The 21711-nt window shown below is 41.6% G+C and overlaps 1 protein-coding gene across 1 annotated transcript; it reads left to right on the forward strand.

Moving 5' to 3' along the window:
• The first annotated feature begins 483 nt into the window (after nt 1-483).
• LOC133134722 (serine/threonine-protein kinase 3-like) lies at nt 484-21249 on the forward strand. Its single transcript, XM_061251055.1, has 10 exons — nt 484-644; nt 2688-2837; nt 4609-4687; nt 6242-6345; nt 10480-10563; nt 12320-12387; nt 16412-16498; nt 19302-19356; nt 19592-19780; nt 19885-21249. Exons 2-10 carry the CDS (start codon nt 2697-2699, stop codon nt 20794-20796), a joined length of 1719 nt encoding a protein of 572 aa, XP_061107039.1. The 5' UTR covers nt 484-644; nt 2688-2696; the 3' UTR covers nt 20797-21249.
• Nucleotides 21250-21711: the final 462 nt, after the last annotated feature.

Genomic DNA, 21711 nt, shown 5'->3' on the forward strand with positions numbered 1-21711 from the left:
TATGTCAAATGATCTCTGAAAGTCATCTTCTCTGCACAAAAGTTATTTGAGAAAATAAAAAAACACCAAAAAACATGTGAAACCATTTGGAAATATGCCATTTACTGACTATTGCTGATTACTAATGTAATGAGACCGGAGCACAGTTAACGAGTGGTATAATTTCTGCCGTTTGGTCAATGCAGAATGCGGACACTTGCCACATAAACACCACCAGTTTTTCATGGTCAGCCATATTTTTTGTTTACGTTTGGTGTCGTGCACCTGGAACGCTTGGAGCTCGGAACTTGGACATTTCAACTGGGGAGGTCCGACCTCCGATGTCAAATAGAACGCAGCAGAACTGAATAATGGAGAAACCGGGAGAAACCGGGACAAACGTTTCAAGGCTGGAGACGTCTCAGACAGCCCGCCCACAGTTACACTCTCATTGGCTGTCCGCAATGTCAATCACAGGAGTGTGGACGAGTGGTGGTTATGTTTTTATCAGTCAGTCGGGAAGTTAGCAAAGAATTATGCACGCAGCAAGAACACTCGAAAAGATTCAGGGCTAGTCAAAAAAGATTCCCGGCCCCGGAAGCCCGATGCTGGTGACGCCTCTGCCATTCAGTCTGTCGGTAACTGAAGGGACCAACTTACCACAAGTAAGACACAATTTACTTAATACACTTTGAGTCTCATTGAGAAAGTGCAGCTAGATATCTAAGACACAAATAGAATTGAATTGCATCCAATGATGATGTGATATTCAGATATTCAGTCCTTCATCTGTCGGGAAGTAATCCGACTGAATCAACGGTGAGTGCATTTTCTTTCCTGTATACAGACGCATAACATAACGACGAGAAGTGTACCTACTGCTTAGTTTGCCTAACAGCTGAATAGTACCTAGCGTCGTCTGAAAACCCCTGGCGAGCTATTCCACGCAGTGACCACTCTGTGGGAAAATACTTCCTAATATCTGTGTGAAATTTATCCTGAGCCAATTTCCATTTATGCCTCGTAATTTTACTGACAAAACTCGCCCTGAAGAATAGCCTGTAGTTACATTACATTACATTAATGGCTTTTGGCAGACACTCTTATCCAGTGCGACGTACAACAAAGTGCTAAATCCATACCCATAACCAGGGATAAGACTCTAGAGGGAAGCATTTCAACTGCTAGTTCACTTTGTTGATCCCTTTAATGAATTTTAAAGCGAATTTAAAAAGTGAACGAAGGTCGATGTTCTCTGTGGAAATACCATAACAGTTAATCCCACCCCTTCTAACGTCTCCCCTGAGACTGATTCTGTGAAATAACTGCGCAGTGTCCTTAATTTCGGTTTCAGTTTCAGCGCATACTTCTCACATTACCATATGCCATATTGGACCTGGCACCGAGAGTGGCAGCCTGCTGTATCTCTGCTTCAGGTTCACCCGTCCAAACGGGCCCTCTGCAGCGTTCAGCTGTATTACAGATGCTAGTTGTGCAACAGTCCGTGTTTATTGATTATTATACACGATCTTGGTGAATACTAGATTCTGATTGGATACTAGGTGGTGATACAATCGTTCAATGTTTGGCGGGTAGTCCCGGTCAAGCCAAATCACCTTATAAATTAGTTTCTCAATTGCTTAAACACATCTGCCCACTCTGAAGTCACATTTTCAAAACAATTAGCACAGGCTGAAACAGAATCTGACTGGCGACAATGACTAATTTTGTTTGCAAAATGCTCGCACACTCACAAAACATTAAAAACATGCAACAAAAGCAAATATTTCCATCAAATTCCATCCATCGGTTAATATAATAATATCATATTTTTTCAATCAATCATTACACAATGGACAACAAAATACAAAATACAGCTCTAAATATGAGCCAGTTCAACCTAAATGTGCTAAATGCCTGTGCCATTTGTTGATACTTTACATAGTTACAGTATGTGCCAAATAAGCCAAACATATCACAGCATGAATTGTATTCTTTTGTCCAGATGATTTTACTAGAGATAACAAACCCTGCTGCACTCTTTTTTTAGATGCCCTGTTGAAATTCTGTAAAATTAGACATTTTCTAAGAAAGTTTTTTTCATTCATTTTATTCTTGTGTGCAGGTTTTTCTGTGCCCATGATCTGTAAGGCCTAGAATGCACAACACAGATAAGGACCAGGGCCTATTTGATCATCAGTTGTTGTTGTTGTTGTTGTTTTTTTTATCGTAATACCGCAACCCCCCAATGGTTGAACAAACCGCTTACCTAGCCAAACACTGCTTACCAAACTGTACCTTAGTCCTCCCTCCTGATTTCCCCCGCCCCCCTTTGTGATATCCCTATTCCTCTTGTCTAAACCCCCCCAAAAAAAAAATTGCACTTATGATGACTATATGTTTAGAACAACACTTCATGTGTATTTTATGAGTTATGGATGTGATGCTTTAATTTGTGGAAGAACCTATGCACTTGTAAATCGCTTTGGATTAAAAGCATCTGCCAAATTACAAAAATGTAAATGTAAATGTACCGAGCCTATATATATATTTATAGGGCCGATACATAATTACTAACATTTTTCCAAAAGGAATTGGACTATTTTCTGCCTTCATGTCTTGAGTATGGAAAGGGGGTCTCCAGACTCCTTGTCATAATAATGTATAATGGTCCATAATTCACTGGATGTCCTTATTGTTTTTTGCAGTAAGCCATCATGGGAAACAGGCCAAGTATCCTGGAGGAGCACGGCTACTACGAGGCTAAAGAAATTGGCCAGGGAGCTTTTGGTACAGTTTTCAGAGTGAAGAAAAAGGCAGATGAAAAGGAATATGTCATAAAGGCAGTCCAAAAATCAGTAAGTGACTCAAACTTGCCAGACTTGTCTCCTGAGGCCAAATTTATAAAACTGTTCTTGGATTTAAACTACAATATTTAAAATATCTGAAAGTAGCTTCTGTTGGTTTAACATGGAGTATATGCAGCTTATGCAGCTGTGATATAGAGTGTGCACCAGACGCATTGGCATCCCTGATAAAAATGCAACATATAATAAACAACACAGATAATAATCTGTATGCTATGTTCAGACATATAGGACAACTATATACCTGTATTTCAATACATTTACTTTCATGTTTCAATGTTTTTGGTTCAGTAATCTCATTATTTCTGAAAACCATAGGTGTCAACATTATTGGCACTCCAAAAATAATTGTAAATAAAATCAAAGTGAAATTGGTGATACAAATGTGCTTAATTTAGTTAATTTAATTTCACAGGACATACATTGTGTCCTTCCATCACTTCCTGTTTCACAGGAGATGAATGAGGTAACAAGCAAGCAAAATCCCTTTGTCATCCATCAGCATGGGAAAAGCCAAATAACTGTGAATTTGAAAGACAAAGTTTGTAATTGACCATCACATGTCTGGTAATGGATACAAAAAATACATGAACAGTTCAACATACAACTTAGCACTGTAAGGCCAATAATAAAAAAGTAGAACATATGGAATGGTTCAAACTAGCCCGGAAGAGGACGCAAGTGCAGGTTGTCCTCACAGTGAGGGAGACCATAAAGATCACATTTTAAGAATTGAAGAGATTGGTTGCATCGTGGGTCATCAAGTCTAAAATCCAAAAACAATGGCACCTCCATACCAACATACTCTTTGGAAGATGGTCCTTACTGAGCACAATAAGCAGATCTAAGCGTCTGGTTATTGGAATTATGTCTAGGAGAGAGTGCTATGGTCAGATGAGCCCAAAATAAAACATTTTGGCCATGCATACCATCAACATATTTGGCGGTAAAAGAGGAATGCATACAAGGAACAGAACCTCATACCTACTGCCAAATTACAGAGAAATGTGTCCAAACTAATTGGGAGGAACTTCATCATGCAGCAAGACAATGACCCAAAACACACTGCCAACACCACAAAGGACTTCATTAGGTCGAAAAAGTGGAAGGTTTTAGACTGGCCAAGTCAGTCACCAGACCTTAACCCAATTGAGCATGCATTTCACCTCCTGAAGAGTGAAGGGAAACCCCCCCGAAACAAACAACTGAAAGAGGCTGCAAAATAGCAAGAAAAATGCAACAGTTTGGTGATGTCAATGGGTCGCAGGCTTGCAGTTTTTGCACACAGGGGATATGCTGCCAAATATGATGTGTTATTCACTTTCATTTACTTAAAGACTCTCTGTTCCAATTCTTTTGCTCACCTGTGGGGTTGTCTGATACCCATGGTAGTTCTAAGTCGTTGTACATCTCGGTTTAAATACCAGGAAATAAAAGATGAAATTCTGAACTCTTGTCTCATGTTCATCTTTTTCTCTCAACCCCAAATGTATTCAATGTATTGCAATAACAAAGGAATTGGCCTTTCTGCTCCAATACTTTTTGAGGGGATTGTACATATCCTCTCCCTTCCCCACACTCCCAGCTGTCCAAAGCCACCATTACTAAAATTTTGCCTTGAAAAGATTTTATTAGTGAGGAAGTTGAATATTGAATCTTTACAGTGTTTTTCTATGTGTATGTCAAGGGTGCCAATAATTCCAGAGCCAGCTGTAAATCTTAACTGAACGTCAATACAGTTTTATTTTTTTTGCATTTTCAGGAATCTGTGATCCATGAAGTGGCTGCACTTAAAGTGTTGAAACACCCATTCATTGTGGAGTACAGCGACTCTTTTGAAGGTAGCAATAAGACAATTCACATTTTTACAATTTATTATTTACTTAACTCAATGCATGTTTTATTATTATCACCCATAGTACTGTAAAATTAAAATAAAATCCAGAGGTTTTGGAGAACATTCCTGACTCCGGCTCCCTCTTTACCGACAGAAATGATCAAATAAGAGTACAATAGTGTAGGGGCCTACAGAAAGGGTATGATAGTGTAGGAGCCTACAGAAAGGGTATGATAGTGTAGGGGCCTACAGAAAGGGTATGATAGTGTAGGGGCCTACAAAAAGGGTATGATAGTGTAGGGGCCTACAGAAAGGGTATGATAGTGTAGGGGCCTACAGAAATGGTATGATAGTGTAGGGGTCTACAGAAAGGGTATGATAGTGTAGGGGACTACAGAAAGGGTATGATAGTGCAGGGGCCTACAGAAAGGGTATGATAGTGTAGGGGCCTACAGAAAGGGTATGATAGTGTAGGGGCCTACAGAAAGGGTATGATAGTGTAGGGGCCTACAGAAAGGGTATGATGGTGCAGGGGCCTACAGAAAGAAATCACAACATTTCTAATAGCCAGATAAGAATATTTATGTCCTTGCTTTAGGTTTGCCTACACTTCCTTGAAGAAATATTGTATTATTCAGATATGTTTTGCATCTTTGTTTCGATTTTTCTGAAATAGCCAAATACTTTACAACATCATTATCTTCACAGACACAAGGACATTTGCTTCAAAGATCGGTTGATATTTAGCTGCATGAAATCTTACTTTCACCCACAGAATATTTCCTGCACCACTAGCTGACACACAAGTGCAACACATAATAGATCCTCCCCTATGTTAATCGGTAGCAAGGTCTTCTTTTCTCCAAATGTTTCCCCTCTTTGGTGGTTGTGGCCAAAGAGTTAAATTATTGTATAATCATTTGACAGCACTTGTTTTTACTAAGTATTTCAAATTTACTAAGCTCCGAAGAAATCAAGTAACTTTTGAGACCTTTTTAAAAAAGTATTAATGGTTTAAGTTGAAAGGTGCCTAAACTATTACACATGCCACATTTACAACTTTACTGTTTTTAATCTGTTAAATTCAGCAAATATAAAGTTTTACAATTTTTACAAATAGAATTACAATTTGCAGAAATGTGCTCTATTTAAATGTGTACTCTGCAGAGGTTGTGTTAACTTCTTTTTACTTTGAGATACAACAAACACAAACTTTTGCACAGTAAATTGTGGCTTTCATATAAGTATCAGATCATTTTCACAGTTGATCATAATTTGTTATTTGGACCCTCATTTTAGGCAAAAAGCAAAATATATCATAATATTTTGGACAGGCCTTAAGTTAGACTCAAAATATGAGTAAAATGAAATGATTGCTGGCCAGAGATGGAGCAGTGTCATACAGTGATAAACACTAGTGTTAGAGTAGAGCACCTGGCCATCACAGCCACAGAGGTTAATTATGTCTTTATTAATGCCTTATCAACTACACTGTCAATTCATTCTCTATTACTTATTTTGAGAAATACTAAACCTGTGGAAATGATTCTCTCTACAGATATTAAGGATCTGTACATAGTTATGGAGTATTGCGAGGGTGGTGATCTTTCTCAGGAAATTCAAAAGCATAAAGATACTGGTGGATATTTCACAGAAGATCAGGTAAGCCAGTAAATGCTTATTTTTATGAAGGTTCTCTTCCTCTTTTTCTCCCTGTTTGGAACGGCCAGTTAATCATGCTCCAGTGCTCATCACTGCCTCTGCTGCTGATTCAAAGTACTGCAGCAATCTGACTGCTGTTCCATTGCTTTTAATTCCCCATCAGAACAGTCTGTGTTGTGTTTTTGTTGTAACTTCATGTATTTTTATTGCAGTACTGTGTCATTTGTTTGTTTTTTTCACAGTTTGTCAGCCTTTTCTCCTGGGTCTGTGTAGTGCGGGCATGTTTTCCTCAGCTCTCAGCTGCTTTATGCTTCTGCTTTTTCTTTTGCATTTTCGTCAGACAGGGTCCACTTCACAATCTTATCATTGTGTTTTTTGATGCCAACCTAAGAGTAAAAGGGTATTTTTGGTTCAAAGAGATTCCTAGATGACAAGGCTGAAGCAAAGTTTTCTAATATTATGAGATCATTTGAGCCATACAGTTATGATTGCTCTTTAAAAGATATGGTTGAAAATTTCAACAATATATTGTCATCTTCGTTAAATACTGCTGCTCCACTAAAAGAGGTGGTTTTATGTATGGTAACAGAAACCCAGACCAGGGAATTCCAAACTCGTTGTTTATTTCAGTCCAATGTCAAAAGCCATGTATCCAGAAACACAGTGCCAAATCGAGTTGCAAAAGAGTAGGAAAGATACAGTCCAAGGTCAAAAATCCAAAAGAGCAGAAAATCAAAGGTACAAGGGGTTAGGCGAGAGAGTAGTCAAAAAACCAAGTGGAGATCAAAAACCAAAAATCACGGCAAACAACACAGAGGGGGCAAGGCAAACTGGAAATCAGGGGTGTCTCATATCGGCACAGAAATGATGATCAACTTTCTGACACTGGTGAACGCTCAAACTGCTGTTTAAATACACAGCGGGATAAGACAAACTAGGTGGGGCATGGGAGTGAGGGTTATCTAACAAATACACATCAGGTGAGATGCATGAAAGGGCAATCATACAATAAGAAGGGATGCATGAAGATGCGGAACTGGATTCACAAAGACTGGGCTGGAACCACAGTATGCGTGTGATCTAGGCCAGTCATTGTAAGATGCGCTTATGTCCTTAATGCATATGCACTGAAGGGTGGATCACGCAAATAAAGGGCGGAGATATTATAAGTGTGACTGATTATGTATTCTGTTTACTAAAGTTCATGCCATTAACGAGGGTTGAATTGTGTGTGAAATTTCTCTGCCTCTATAGCGCAGGCATAAAGTGGGGTGCGAGACAGAAACACAGTTCTAGGCTTCAACCCCCACTGCAAGAAATCAAACTGATTATTAATCGTAAATATGAATGAATGATTACTGCCAAACAATAATTAAGACTGGGTGTTTGTTGCAGAAAATATTTTCAAAATAATCTATGAAATGAAACAATATCTCATGCATAGCAATTGGAAGTGACTGAAATAACGTGCTCAACCTTAGTGACTGAAATAACGTGCTCAACCTAAGTGACTGAAATAACATGCTCAACCTTAGTGACTGAAATAACGTGCTCAACCGTAGTGACTGAAATAACGTGCTCAACCTTAGTGACTGAAATAACATACTCAACCTTAGTGACTAAAATAACATGCTCAACCTTAGTGACTAAAATAACATGCTCAACCGTAGTGACTGAAATAACATGCTCAACCTTAGTGACTGAAATAACATGCTCAACCTTAGTGACTGAAATAACGTGCTCAACCTTAGTGACTGAAATAACATGCTCAACCTTAGTGACTGAAATAACGTGCTCAACCTTAGTGACTGAAATAACGTGCTCAACCTTAGTGACTGAAATAACGTGCTCAACCATAGTGACTGAAATAACGTGCTCAACCTTAGTGACTGAAACAACATGCTCAACCTTAGTGACTGAAATAACCTGCTCAACCTTAGTGACTGAAATAACTTGCTCAACCTTAGTGACTGAAATAACGTGCTCAACCTTAGTGGCTGAAATAACATGCTCAACCTTAGTGACTGAAATAACATGCTCAACCTTAGTGACTGAAATAACATGCTCAACCATAGTGACTGAAATAACGTGCTCAATCTTAGTGACTGAAATAACATGCTCAAGCATAGTGACTGAAATAACGTGCTCAACCTTAGTGACTGAAATAACGTGCTCAACCATAGTGACTGAAATAACGTGCTCAACCTTAGTGACTGAAATAACGTGCTCAACCATAGTGACTGAAATAACGTGCTCAACCTTAGTGACTGAAATAACGTGCTTAACCTTAGTGACTGAAATAACATGCTCAACCTTAGTGACAGAAATAACGTGCTCAACCTTAGTGACTGAAATAACGTGCTCAACCTTAGTGACTGAAATAACGTGCTCAACCATAGTGACTGAAATAACGTGCTCAACCTTAGTGACTGAAATAACATGCTCAACCTTAGTGACTGAAATAACGTGCTCAATCTTAGTGACTGAAATAACATGCTCAAGCATAGTGACTGAAATAACGTGCTCAACCTTAGTGACTGAAATAACGTGCTCAACCTTAGTGACTGAAATAACATGCTCAACCTTAGTGACTGAAATAACATGCTCAACCTTAGTGACTGAAATAACATGCTCAACCATAGTGACTGAAATAACGTGCTCAATCTTAGTGACTGAAATAACATGCTCAACCTTAGTGACTGAAATAACATGCTCAACCATAGTGACTGAAATAACGTGCTCAACCTTAGTGACTGAAATAACGTGCTCAACCATAGTGACTGAAATAACGTGCTCAACCTTAGTGACTGAAATAACGTGCTTAACCTTAGTGACTGAAATAACATGCTCAACCTTAGTGACAGAAATAACGTGCTCAACCTTAGTGACTGAAATAACATGCTCAACCTTAGTGACTGAAATAACATGCTCAACCTTAGTGACTGAAATAACATGCTCAACCATAGTGACTGAAATAACGTGCTCAATCTTAGTGACTGAAATAACATGCTCAAGCATAGTGACTGAAATAACGTGCTCAACCTTAGTGACTGAAATAACGTGCTCAACCATAGTGACTGAAATAACGTGCTCAACCTTAGTGACTGAAATAACGTGCTCAACCATAGTGACTGAAATAACGTGCTCAACCTTAGTGACTGAAATAACGTGCTTAACCTTAGTGACTGAAATAACATGCTCAACCTTAGTGACAGAAATAACGTGCTCAACCTTAGTGACTGAAATAACGTGCTCAACCTTAGTGACTGAAATAACGTGCTCAACCATAGTGACTGAAATAACGTGCTCAACCTTAGTGACTGAAATAACATGCTCAACCTTAGTGACTGAAATAACGTGCTCAATCTTAGTGACTGAAATAACATGCTCAAGCATAGTGACTGAAATAACGTGCTCAACCTTAGTGACTGAAATAACGTGCTCAACCTTAGTGACTGAAATAACATGCTCAACCTTAGTGACTGAAATAACATGCTCAACCTTAGTGACTGAAATAACATGCTCAACCATAGTGACTGAAATAACGTGCTCAATCTTAGTGACTGAAATAACGTGCTCAACCTTAGTGACTGAAATAACGTGCTCAACCATAGTGACTGAAATAACGTGCTCAACCTTAGTGACTGAAATAACGTGCTTAACCTTAGTGACTGAAATAACATGCTCAACCTTAGTGACAGAAATAACGTGCTCAACCTTAGTGACTGAAATAACATGCTCAACCTTAGTGACTGAAATAACATGCTCAACCTTAGTGACTGAAATAACGTGCTCAACCTTAGTGACTGAAATAACGTGCTCAACCTTAGTGACTGAAATAACGTGCTCAACCGTAGTGACTGAAATGACGTGCTCAACCTTAGTGACTGAAATAACGTGCTCAACCATACTGACTGAAGTGTTGCCGCCAGTAAGGAATCTGAGTAACCTAAATGCAATGATAGTCTGCTTTTGTCCAATGCAGAGAGAGCGTGTGTTTGTTCTGAACGTTGAACTGACTGTGTTTATTTACATATATAGTAATTAGAAATTGTACAGCATTTTGGTTGACGGTAGTGATTTTAAATGTGCTTTATGAATAAATATAACTTGCAAACTGTGTTTCTCACACAGATCCTGAGCTGGTTTGCAGAGATCAGCAGTGCTGTGCAACATGTGCACGAGAACAACATTCTGCACAGGGACATCATGCCACAGGTACTGGCTGCAGGTTGTTATGATACCACAATGTAAACAATGACACGTTGCTATGATGTAACTGTGAAAGTGATGATAGGTTGCTATGCAGTGGTGCCTGCTGGCCATAATTTTTGGTGAAGCAAACCCACCATCACCCCTGGTGAAAATCAAACCCCTATTAGTGCCATGCTTTGCCTGTTGACCTAGGCCGTTTTGAGGCGATAAACACTGACCACATCACGCAACCAGATTTAGGCAGCGTGTTCAACAGGTTTAAATTGACAATCAATCACTATGGTCATGCCATTTAAATTGAACTGCCTTGTCTTAAAGGACCAACAAGGCAGTCCAAACGGGCAGATGAATAGGGTTCGGAACTGCTTACGGGATAGAACACAAAGAGTAGTAGTAGCAGGGACCTTATCGAAGGAGGGTATTGTGGGAAGTGGAGTCCCACGGGGATCAGGTTCTAGTCAATGTGCTGTAGCAGTAAAAAAAAGGATGCGAGGATACATAGCCAAGTGTATTGTGTATAAATCTAAGGAAGTTACAGTCACCTTATACAATACCCTCATCAGACCACACAGAGTACTGTCTGCAGTTCTGCGGACTGCACTGTAATGAAGATATAGAGGCGCTGGAAAAGTTCAGAGAAGGGCAACCAGTTTGATTCCATGTGTAAAAGATAAGAGTTATGAGGAAAGACTTCAGATGCTTAATCTCTTTAAGTTGAGTACAATTACACTCATGGAGGATTTGATTTAGGGATAAACCATTATATGTTCTGTTATGTAACTGACATGCATGAATTAAAACCCAGAAAGAACATTTAGTAAAAAGGCTGGTAAACACTGGTGTAGCGGTAAGAGCAGTGCTGTGGGGATGCTTAGCTGCATTAAGAGTTCCACACACCGACTACGCTGTACAGTATATTACACTATATATCAGATATAATTACTTCCTTGCTAAATTATGGCTGTCACTTTGCACATAATGTACAGTGTATAACATTTCATATGTTGTGTTAACTGTTGCTTATATTCTATGCTTTAATGCATTGAAGTGCATATGGCTGAATGATTCATTGGAATCAATTTAAAGCAGCATTCATTGGTTGGAATGAAAACCTGCATACATATGGTCCTCCTTGGGGGAGATCCCTGGTTTTAGAGAATAATTCAGTTCAGAAAATGAACGAGTTAGAGTAGAGCTGGTCTTCCAGGAATCCTCTTCTCCGTTTCTTACAGGCCTTATAGCAATGTTTCTGTCAAATAGATGTCAAAATGTTTTTTTTCATTTTATAACACATGAATAATTGTTCTTTTTATTTCACAAATTCCTGAAGGTATTCACTTATGAATGTATGTAACTTTGGTACAAGACTCAGTATGGTTCCATAACTATGTTATCTTGAGATACAGTAAAGTGTTTTTACTATCTCTGTTTTTACACCAAGTGCAGACTCAGGGATAACGAAAATGGCAGGTTTAATATCGAAGGTAGATAACGGGGCAGACAGAACGTAATCCCAAGAACAGGCAAAGTTCAAAAACCGGATGGTCAGTCCAAACAGGGCAGAGGTACAGAAATTCTGATCCCGAAGAGAGTCCACAGAGCCAGGCAGGAGTCAAAACAGAAATTCATGAACCCAAAAACAGAGCAGAACAGAACTGACCAAAATAAACAGACTAAACAGAATAACAGAGGCTAGAACGGAGAGGAGCGGAGCTCTTACAGAATCACTGTAAACTTACACAATGTCAATTGCATTTAGAACATATACTTGGACAAATATGGAAAGATTCGTCTGGGAGACTTTGGAGTGGCAAAAACCCTTGAAAGGTATGTTCCATTGTTTTATTCATTACATTTTAGTCATTTGGCAGACGCTTTACAAGTGCATAGGTTCTACCACAAGTCAAAGCATCACATCCAGAACTAGGAAAATACACCTGGACTGCTGTTCTAAACATATAGTCGTCATCATAAGTGCAATTTTTATTTATTTTATTGTATTTTTTTTGGGGGGGGTTAGACAGGGATAGGGGTATCAGAAGGGGGGGGCGGGGTAAATCAGGAGGGAGGACTAAGGTAGAATTTGAAGAGGTGTGTTTTGAGTCTGCGTCGAAATAGGGGGAGGGATTCTGCTGTCCTGACAGTGGTAGGCAAGTCATTCCACCACTGAGGAACCAGAACGGAAAACAGGCGTGAACGTGCAGCTCGACCGCCAGGTGCCCGTAGAGAGGGAACCATAAGGCGACCAGAGCTGGCAGACCGGAGTGGTCTAGCTGGGGATTAGGGAGTGATTAAGGATTGTATGTAAGGTGGGGCAGTCCCCTTAGCAGCCTGAAATGCCAACACTAGGGCATTGAATCCGATGCGTGCGGCAATAGGAAGCCAGTGGAGGCCAATGAGAAGCAGGGTGACATGAGCCGACCTGGGCTGACTGGTGATCAGGCGGGCTGCAGCGTTCTGGACTAGTTGGAGGGGCTTGATGGCACACGCTGGGAGACCGGCTAGGAGGGAGTTGCTGTAATCCAGGCGGGAAATGACGAGCGCCTGGACTAGGAGCTGGGTGGCTTTCTTCATCAGGAAATGACGGATACTTGTGGAGCCAGGGTGAGCCTGTTATCAAGAGTCACACCAAGAGGAAGAAACTACAAAGTCCTCAACAGTCAGTGAGAGGTTGATTGTCGGACAGGACTTAGCAGGGATGTAGAGAAGCTCAGTTTTGGCAAGGTTAAGCTTCAGGTGGTGGGAAGTCATCCACGCAGCGATATCAGCCAAGCAAGCAGAGATATGTGTGGTGACCTGGGTATTGAGGGGGAAAGAAAGAAAGAGTTGGGTGTCATCGGTGTAAGAATGGTAAGAAAAGAGATATCAGAACCAAGAGACATGGTGTAAAGAGAGAAGAGCAGAGGACCAAGAACTGAGCCCTGCGGGACTCCAGTTTGTAGGGGGTGTGGGTCAGACACTGAGCCCCTCCAAGTCACCTGGTAGGAATGACCAGAGAGGTAGGAGGAAAACCATGCCAGTGCAGATCCTGTGACACCCATCCCAGACAGCGATGAGAGCAGAATCTCATGGTTGACTGTATCAAAGGCGGCCGACAGGTCGAGGAAGATGTGGACAGAGGAGAGGGATTTGGCTGGAGTGGAGTGTCTCAGTGACCGCGAGCAGGGCGGTCTCAATGGGGAGTGGCCGCTCTTGAAGCCGGACTGGTTGGGATTGTGGAGATTGTTGTGGAGAAAATAAGTGGACAGTTGGGAGCAGACCGCCCATTCCAGAGTTTTAGCGAGAAAGGGAAGAAGAGAGACCTAGAGAGCAGAGGGGTTTTTTGAGCAGGGGAGTGACTCTGGCCCTCTTCAGGGAAGAGGGCATGGTGCCAGAAGAGAGGGAGGTGTTGATTAGAGGAGAGAAAAGGGAGAATGTCATTAGAGATTGATTGTAGAAGGGTAGAGGGGATGGGGTCAAGAGGACAGGTGGTCAGGTGGTGTGATGTCAGGAGTTTCAAAGTGTTGGAGTCAGAGAGGGAGAAAAGCAGGATAGGGAGTTGGGGAAGGTAGGAGGGTCAGCAGGGGGAGAGGGTTGGGAGAAGGAATTGCGAATGGCATCAACCTTCTTTTCAAAGAAGGAGACAAAGTCATCAGGTGTGAGTGATGAGGGAGGTGGGGGGGGGCAGAAGAGAGGAGAAGGTTGAAAACAGTTTGTGGGGATTAGAGGCGACTGCGTTAATTTTTGAGTGAAAGAAGGAAGATTTAGCTAGAGACAGAGGAATAGAAAGATGATAGGAGGGCATGGAAGGAAGCTATATCACTGGGGAGACGGGACCTTTTCCATTTTCTCTCCGCTGCCCGTAGTTTGGTTCAGACAGCTCATAGAGTATCAGAAAGCCAAGGAAGCTAATTTGGTGGTGAGTGGACACAGAGAGTCAAAGGAAGGTGAGAGGGAGGAAATGAGGGTTGTAGCAGCATCGTCGGGAGACAGTCGAGAGAAAGACTCCGCAGATGGTAGGGAGGAGAGGATTGTAGATGAGAGGGTGGAGGTAGACAGGTGGCGTAGGTTCCGTCGACAGGTGACAGATGGATGGGTGTTAGAGGAGAGTGGAAGAGAGAAAGAGATGAAGGAGTGGTCAGATATATGGAGTGGTGTTACAAAGAGGTTGGTTGTTGTGCAGCTCATTGTGAAGATGAGGTCAAGAAGGTTGCCTGCTTTGTGGGTGCGAGGGGAAAGTGTGAGGGTAAGGTCAAAAGAAGAAAGGAGGGAGAGAAAGGTAGACTCGGTGGACTCTGAGTTGAGGTTGAAGTCACCCAGGAGGATCAGGGGAGTGCCATTGACTGGTGAGGAGCTAAGGAGGATGTCCATCTCATCCAAGAAGCTCCCCAGAGGACCCGGGGGGCAATAAACAACAATAATTAAGAGTTTGCACGGCAAAGTAACAGAAACCGCATGAAATTCAAAAGAGGAGAAGGAGAAGGATAAGGAGAAGGCACTAGACCTGTGCCACCTCCTCTGCCAGAGGTTCTGGGTGTGTGGGAAAAAGAGATGGCAGAGGAAAGGGCAGCCGGGGTGGCTGTGTTCTCTGGTGAGAACCACGTTTCTTTTGAGACAAGAAAGACAAGGTTAAGGTGGGAGGCATAGACTGATATGAAGTCTGCTTTCTGGACGGCGGACTGGCAGTTCCAGAGGCCACCAGCCACACAACACCAGCAGATCTGGGAGGGAAGATGAGGTTTGAGATATTCCGGCCATGTTGGCGGGAAGCAAACCTCCTACCTGACTGGAACCTGGGGAGAGGAGAGAGGACAGGGATGGGAAGGAAACACATGGAGGGAACTAGGGAGGACAAGAGGAATCCTACGCACTGAGGCAGCAAAAACAAAAACACTCATCAGGCTCTCAGACAGCCTGGATGGACACCCGTAGATAGACACCCTCGACTTTGTACGCCTGCGACTTCATACGCCGAGGCAAGTAGCCGAGGCTGCCGCTGGTGCGCTACACAACTGCTTAAATAACACTGACACTGAATCACAGAAAATGCTACAAACCCACTTGAGAACACTAATGCACACTGAAGTGAGTTCAGCTGTGCCAGTAATTATACCCTGAACAGGGTGCAAACTATTGGCTCCTCCAACAACGAAAGCTGTGGCCTGCCAGCCAGTGAAAACAATAGCCTAACTCAATAGCCTAGCTCACCTGAGAGAAATAAACACACAACCCTGTTTCACTGTAATCTTAATATACATCACATTTATTTATTTAATCTAAACACCACTTGTACTAACTAACAAACAAGTAAAAAAAACATGTACAACTTCTAAAATTCTAGTGCAGCTCATAAGTTTCTGAAATATCAAAAATGAACCTCAGTCAATGCTTCTGGACATTTGTATTGCTGCTGGTATTGAGACTTTTTCACCTTCACAATGCAGAGTTTAAAAGATAATACCAGGAAAATGACTATCTGTAAACCCTCATTCCTTTTTGGCTTTAGTGTCACATTTTCTGTCTGCTTATGTCTGTTCTGTTTGTACTGTCTGCTCTGTGTTGCCCATTTCAATTCAGTTATTGTGGATTTGCCTGCATTTCCCAGGACATATTTTTTGTAAATGATATATCAGTTACATTACCTCTTGCTTCATTATAACTAAAAAGTTTACATGTTTTTGAGTTTCCTCTGAAATCATTTTAATCTGGAAAAAGTCAATTTACTGTTCATTACTGTTATATTCTCAAAAGACTTGATCTCTTTCCATTTTTACAAAAAGACATTCGAGACCTGTTTGGATGTACAGCTACCTCTGTGTCCTTCACTAATTTCAATATTTTTGTTTTCTTCTTAAATGTTTGGTCTGGTCAGATCTTCAAGCTGTGCACACACTAATGTGGGAACATTTCATTACCAGAGTCCAGAAAGAGTTGAGGGAATGCCCTACAACAGTAAAAGGTACAGTACTCTGTAAGATAACATTCACAAAAGCACTGGTTTATTATTTCTGAGGGTGTGCTAGAAGCCTATGTATGAAAGCACTGTTTCACATCACATCACATCACATCACATCACATCACACCACACCACACCACACCACACCACATCACATCACATCACATCACATCACACCACACCACACCACACCACACCACACCACACCACACCACATCACATCACATCACATCACATCACATCACATCACATCACATCACACCACACCACACCACACCACACCACACCACACCACACCACACCACACCACAGATGCTCTGATCCAGAGCGACATACAACAAAGTGCATAACTATAACCTGGGACAAGTGCACTTGTAGACCCTAGAGGGAGCTACAGTTCCAAGTGTGAATGACCACAAAGATAAGAACCTCATTTCTGCTGAGCTGCGCTACAACTATGGATTCTCAAGCCCCGGACAAAATATATGGGGAGGGCAGTAGTGCAATGCATACAATCATGTAGATACGGGTCAGGAGCTTCAGTTAATGTTCACATCAACCATCAGAATGGGGAACAAATGTGATCTAAGTGACTTTGACTGTGGAATAGGTGGCAGACAGGGTGGTTTGTGTATCTCAGAAACTGCTGATTTCCTGGGATTTTCACACACACTAGTCTCTAAAGTTTGCAAAGAATGGTGCAAAAACAAAAAGAAATGCAGTGAGCAGAAATGCCTTCTTAATGAGAGAGGTCAGAGGAGAAGGGCCAGACTGGTCAAAGCGGACAGGAAGGTGACAGTAACACAAATATCCACACATTACAACAGTGGTATGCAGAAGAGCGTTTCTGAATACACAACACATCATAACTAAGTGGATAGGCTATATGTAATGTATGCAAATGTTTGTGTGAAACAAACTAACAACTTGCGCCAGATTTATGAAACGCATGTAGACACAGCTTTTTTTTTCATATCAACGTGTGTATGATGTTAAATACAAAGTAATCACAAAATTTGTAATTCGCATAAATTGACGCCCCTAAAACACCATATACTGAATTTCAGATTTTTAAAGATATAGTCGAAAAAAGAAAAAAGCTTCTCTAAAGTGGAAGTTAATAGAAGTACAATAAACCAAAAACTTACACCGATCAAAATCACCTTTTTAAACAAGTTTTTTCTTGATTAAAAATGTTTTATACTGTATAAACTTCTCTATAAACAATTAATAGTGCATTGTTTTGTTATTTAAATATCTTGGTATATACTACTGTTCATGATCACGTCTATCTTAACAAGTGCTCCAGGTCCTTTAGAATTGTTCATGTTGAAAAAAATAAAGACCCGCCATATTTAAAAATCCATGGGATCTATTGCGACACCACAAGCAGTACCATGTACTTCCAACAGAGGGAAGAAAGATGAAACTGGTGTAGGATTAGATGCCTTTTTAAATATGGTGTGTGGTCTTTATTTCTTGTAAAATATGAAAGATTCTACAGGTCATGGAGCATCTGTTAAGATAGACGTCATCATGAACAGCAGTACGTACCAAGATATTTAAATAACAAAACATGCATTTGCATTTTAATTATGCAAAACTGGTTTAAGCAGGTGGTTGGCTGATCGGTGTATTTTATTCTGTAATTATGAGAGCTGGAGAAGTCTAAAGCCAGGCAATACAGCCTAGCTGTTGTAAACTCTTTCTCAAGTAACACGCAGTATGCAGCAGGTAAAAAGGAAATGGTTTCACATTTGGCGCTTTCCTTCAGTGAAGCCTGCAAGCTCCACCAACCCTAGAATATGTGAACATATTATAAATTCGCTAGCAACATTTCTTTAATGTATTTTTATGAAATGTATCTGTATTTATGTTACTGAGCTAGCTAGTTTACTAAACCCATCATGATTAGTTTAATATTTATGGGGGCGACATGGCTCAGGCAGTAAGGTTCGATTCCCCTCCCGGGCTGTGTTGAAGGGTCCCTGAGCAAGACACCTAACCCCCAAATGCTCCTGATGAGCTGGTCGGCACCTTGCATGGCAGCCAATTGCTGTCGGTGTGTGAGTGTGTGTGTCTATGAATGGGTGAATGAGAAGCATCAATTGTACAGCGCTTTGGATAAAGACGCTATATAAATGCCAACCATTTACCATTTTTCTACAGCAAACAGAAAAGGGTATGTCAACTGAATTGAAAAGTTGGTATTGGGTATAAATCAACATTGGATCACTGGGGAAGAGGTGACAGGACCTGGTTGTTTTGGTGATATTGAGATCCTGTGCTTCATAGTGACGTGTGGGCTTTGGGTGGGTTTGTGCAGGACCTGGTTGTTTTGCTGATATTGAGATTCTGTGCTTCATAGTGACGTGTGGGCTTTGGGTGGGTTTGTGCAGGACCTGGTTGTTCTGGTGATATTGAGATTCTGTGCTTCATAGTGATGTGTGGGCTTTGGGTGGGTTTGTGCAGGACCTGGTTGTTTTGGTGATATTGAGATTCTGTGCTTCACAGTGACGTGTGGGCTTTGGGTGGGTTTGTGCAGGACCTGGTTGTTTTGGTGATATTGAGATTCTGTGCTTCATAGTGATGTGTGGGCTTTGGGTGGGTTTGTGCAGGACCTGGTTGTTCTGGTGATATTGAGATTCTGTGCTTCATAGTGATGTGTGGGCTTTGGGTGGGTTTGTGCAGGACCTGGTTGTTTTGGTGATATTGAGATTCTGTGCTTCACAGTGACGTGTGGGCTTTGGGTGGGTTTGTGCAGGACCTGGTTGTTTTGGTGATATTGAGATTCTGTGCTTCACAGTGACATGTGGGCTTTGGGGTGTGTACTCTATGAGCTGTGCGAGCTTCAGCCTGCGGTAAGTGAAACTCCAGCCTCTGATGCATTATGGGCCAGTTTTACAGACACAGAATAAATTCAATTTTGAATGGAGATTCTCCATATGAAACTTAATTTAGTGCAGCACTGAGCTTAATCTGTGTCCATGAAGCCAGTCCTACATTCCTCCTTTCAGGCCTGGCTGATATATTCCTAATTACAAATGTAAACATCAACTCATTAATACAATCATAAGTGTTCTGACTTTCCTTCAGTTTCCACAACAATCGATGAGAGACCTCTTCAATACAATAGTGGATGGGCCCAACCCCACTATCTCTGGACCATTCTCCACTGATCTACGGGATCTTGTGAGGGATCTTCTTCAGAAGAATCCAGGAGAACGACCCTCTGCCAGTGATATAATGGCGAGACCCTGCATTCTTAGGATCCTTTGCCAAAAGGTGATGCTTCTTGGTTGCTGCCCACTGTCTCACACAGAAACAGGTAAAAAGGCTGAATGATTGAAACAGCTCAGGGCTGTAACCAGTGACTCTTATTTTCACAGAACATGGGGATCCCAGAAGAGCTGAAGCTGAAGCTGGAAGAGCTGAATGAAGTTGCGAATGGTTTTGAGCGTGTGCTCATGGGCACCACCGTAGGCAGTCTGACTGGGGCGGTGGTGGGTGCTGCGGGGGGGATCACCACTATAGTGGGGCTTTGTCTCGCCCCTGTCACTTTAGGGGCTTCTCTGATTGTGTCAGGGGTGGGAATTGGGATTTCTGCAGCGGGAGGGGCAACTGCAGCTGCTTCCAACATCACTAACATGGTGAATGAGCGTATGGACCGTCGCACCATAGAGAATATTATCCGTGAATTAGAGGTGAAGATTCAGATCATGCTCACATGCTTCCAGCACATTGACAGTGGCTTTCAGAGTCTGGAGACCAGCAGATCCTTCAATCTAAGTCCTGCCACACGGACCCTGAGGAGTCTTGGTGGTTTGGCGAAGATCAGCTCCGCAGTTGAGATGTTCAGGGCAGCAGCACAGGCTGTTAAAATTGGACGTGCAGCACAGGTGGTCACTGGGGTATTCGCAGGGCTCTTTCTAGCTGTTGACATCTTCTTCATTGTTGATGATTCCAGGGCGATACACGCCATGAGACAGGGAGGTTCCACGACATCAGGTGAATATGCACGGCTGGAGATGTTAGAGGAACCCCCCGAAGAAGCCTCTACAGCCCAGGCCAGTGGGGCAGGCAAGACACAGGAGGCCTCCCCTGATGGAGCCTCTACAGGCCCACAGGCCAGTGGGGCAGGCAAGACACAGGAGGCCAGCAGGGAGAGAAAGGCATTAAAAGCCTGGGAGTTTATTAAAGAGATCAGGAGGGCATCTGCTGAGATTCAGGAATGGCTGGATGAATGCATGCCTCTATACTCTGCCATCGCTGACTATGAAAGAGCTTACATGTCTGTCTGAACTAACCACTGTCCATAATCAGTGGCGGCAGTTAGTTAGTTTTTATGGGCCCTTCCTCTAAGACATGCCAACTCATATAACCTACGCATGCACACAAACACTCAGCACCATTAGACAGATATATTACAGACGATACTTTGGATTTTATTTTATATGAGTAACTTTGGTTATTGGGACACAGGCTACATCATTTGCAATACTTCAGAACATTTGTATGAATCAAGTCAGAACCATAGACCAACGTGAATCCAATCAACATGTCAACAAATCAACTAACAATACTTTACACAACTAAAGCTGAGACCTACAGGCTGCTCATGTGTATGTATCAGAGATGTATCAGAGGAAAAGCATAAAACAATAAATTCACTGAATGTATTGTTCACTGTGTTCTTATGCTTACTTCACTGAATGCATTTTTTACAATAAAATATGATTACAGTTTTTTTACAATTGCTCTCAACCTTTTTTCAGTTCTGTAGTCACATTTCTAAAACTCTTAACACAGTTAACACAACATCAGTCTGCGTGGGCTATACAACACAAAATGCATACAGTTAACACATTTTAAAAAAATGCTTGAATTTCTATTACACACAAGCTCAACCAAGACCAGAACAATGGATTTTTAATGCCAAATTTACAAATACTGTCACACTGTATGTCAGAACAGATGACCTCATGTTCTAAACTTATAGGCTAAATGTAATGTTCCTGAGTTTTGTCTGTTTGTTTATTGTTATTGTTATTTATTATCCTTCATATGTGGTTCATTGTTTGCCATTACAGTCCATTGCATTCGTGATCCCCTGTGATGTGTGTGTCTGAATGTTCTGAGCCCGAGTCAGTCCCTGTGATGTGTGCTGCACTATGTGGGTGGTTTTGAGTCCCTGTCTGTGTGCTGCACTATGTGGG

This window comes from Conger conger, chromosome 8 (genome assembly GCF_963514075.1).
Source record: "Conger conger chromosome 8, fConCon1.1, whole genome shotgun sequence".
NCBI lineage: Eukaryota > Metazoa > Chordata > Actinopteri > Anguilliformes > Congridae > Conger > Conger conger.

Bases quoted from the DNA above. Each gene is read 5' to 3' on its own strand.
- LOC133134722 (XM_061251055.1), top strand. From the start codon at position 2,697: ATGGGAAACAGGCCAAGTATCCTGGAGGAGCACGGCTACTACGAGGCT. The intron at 10,564-12,319 runs GTACTGGCTGCA...AATTGCATTTAG, and splicing joins ACAGGGACATCATGCCACAG to AACATATACTTGGACAAATA. The intron at 12,388-16,411 runs GTATGTTCCATT...TGGTCTGGTCAG, and splicing joins GTGGCAAAAACCCTTGAAAG to ATCTTCAAGCTGTGCACACA.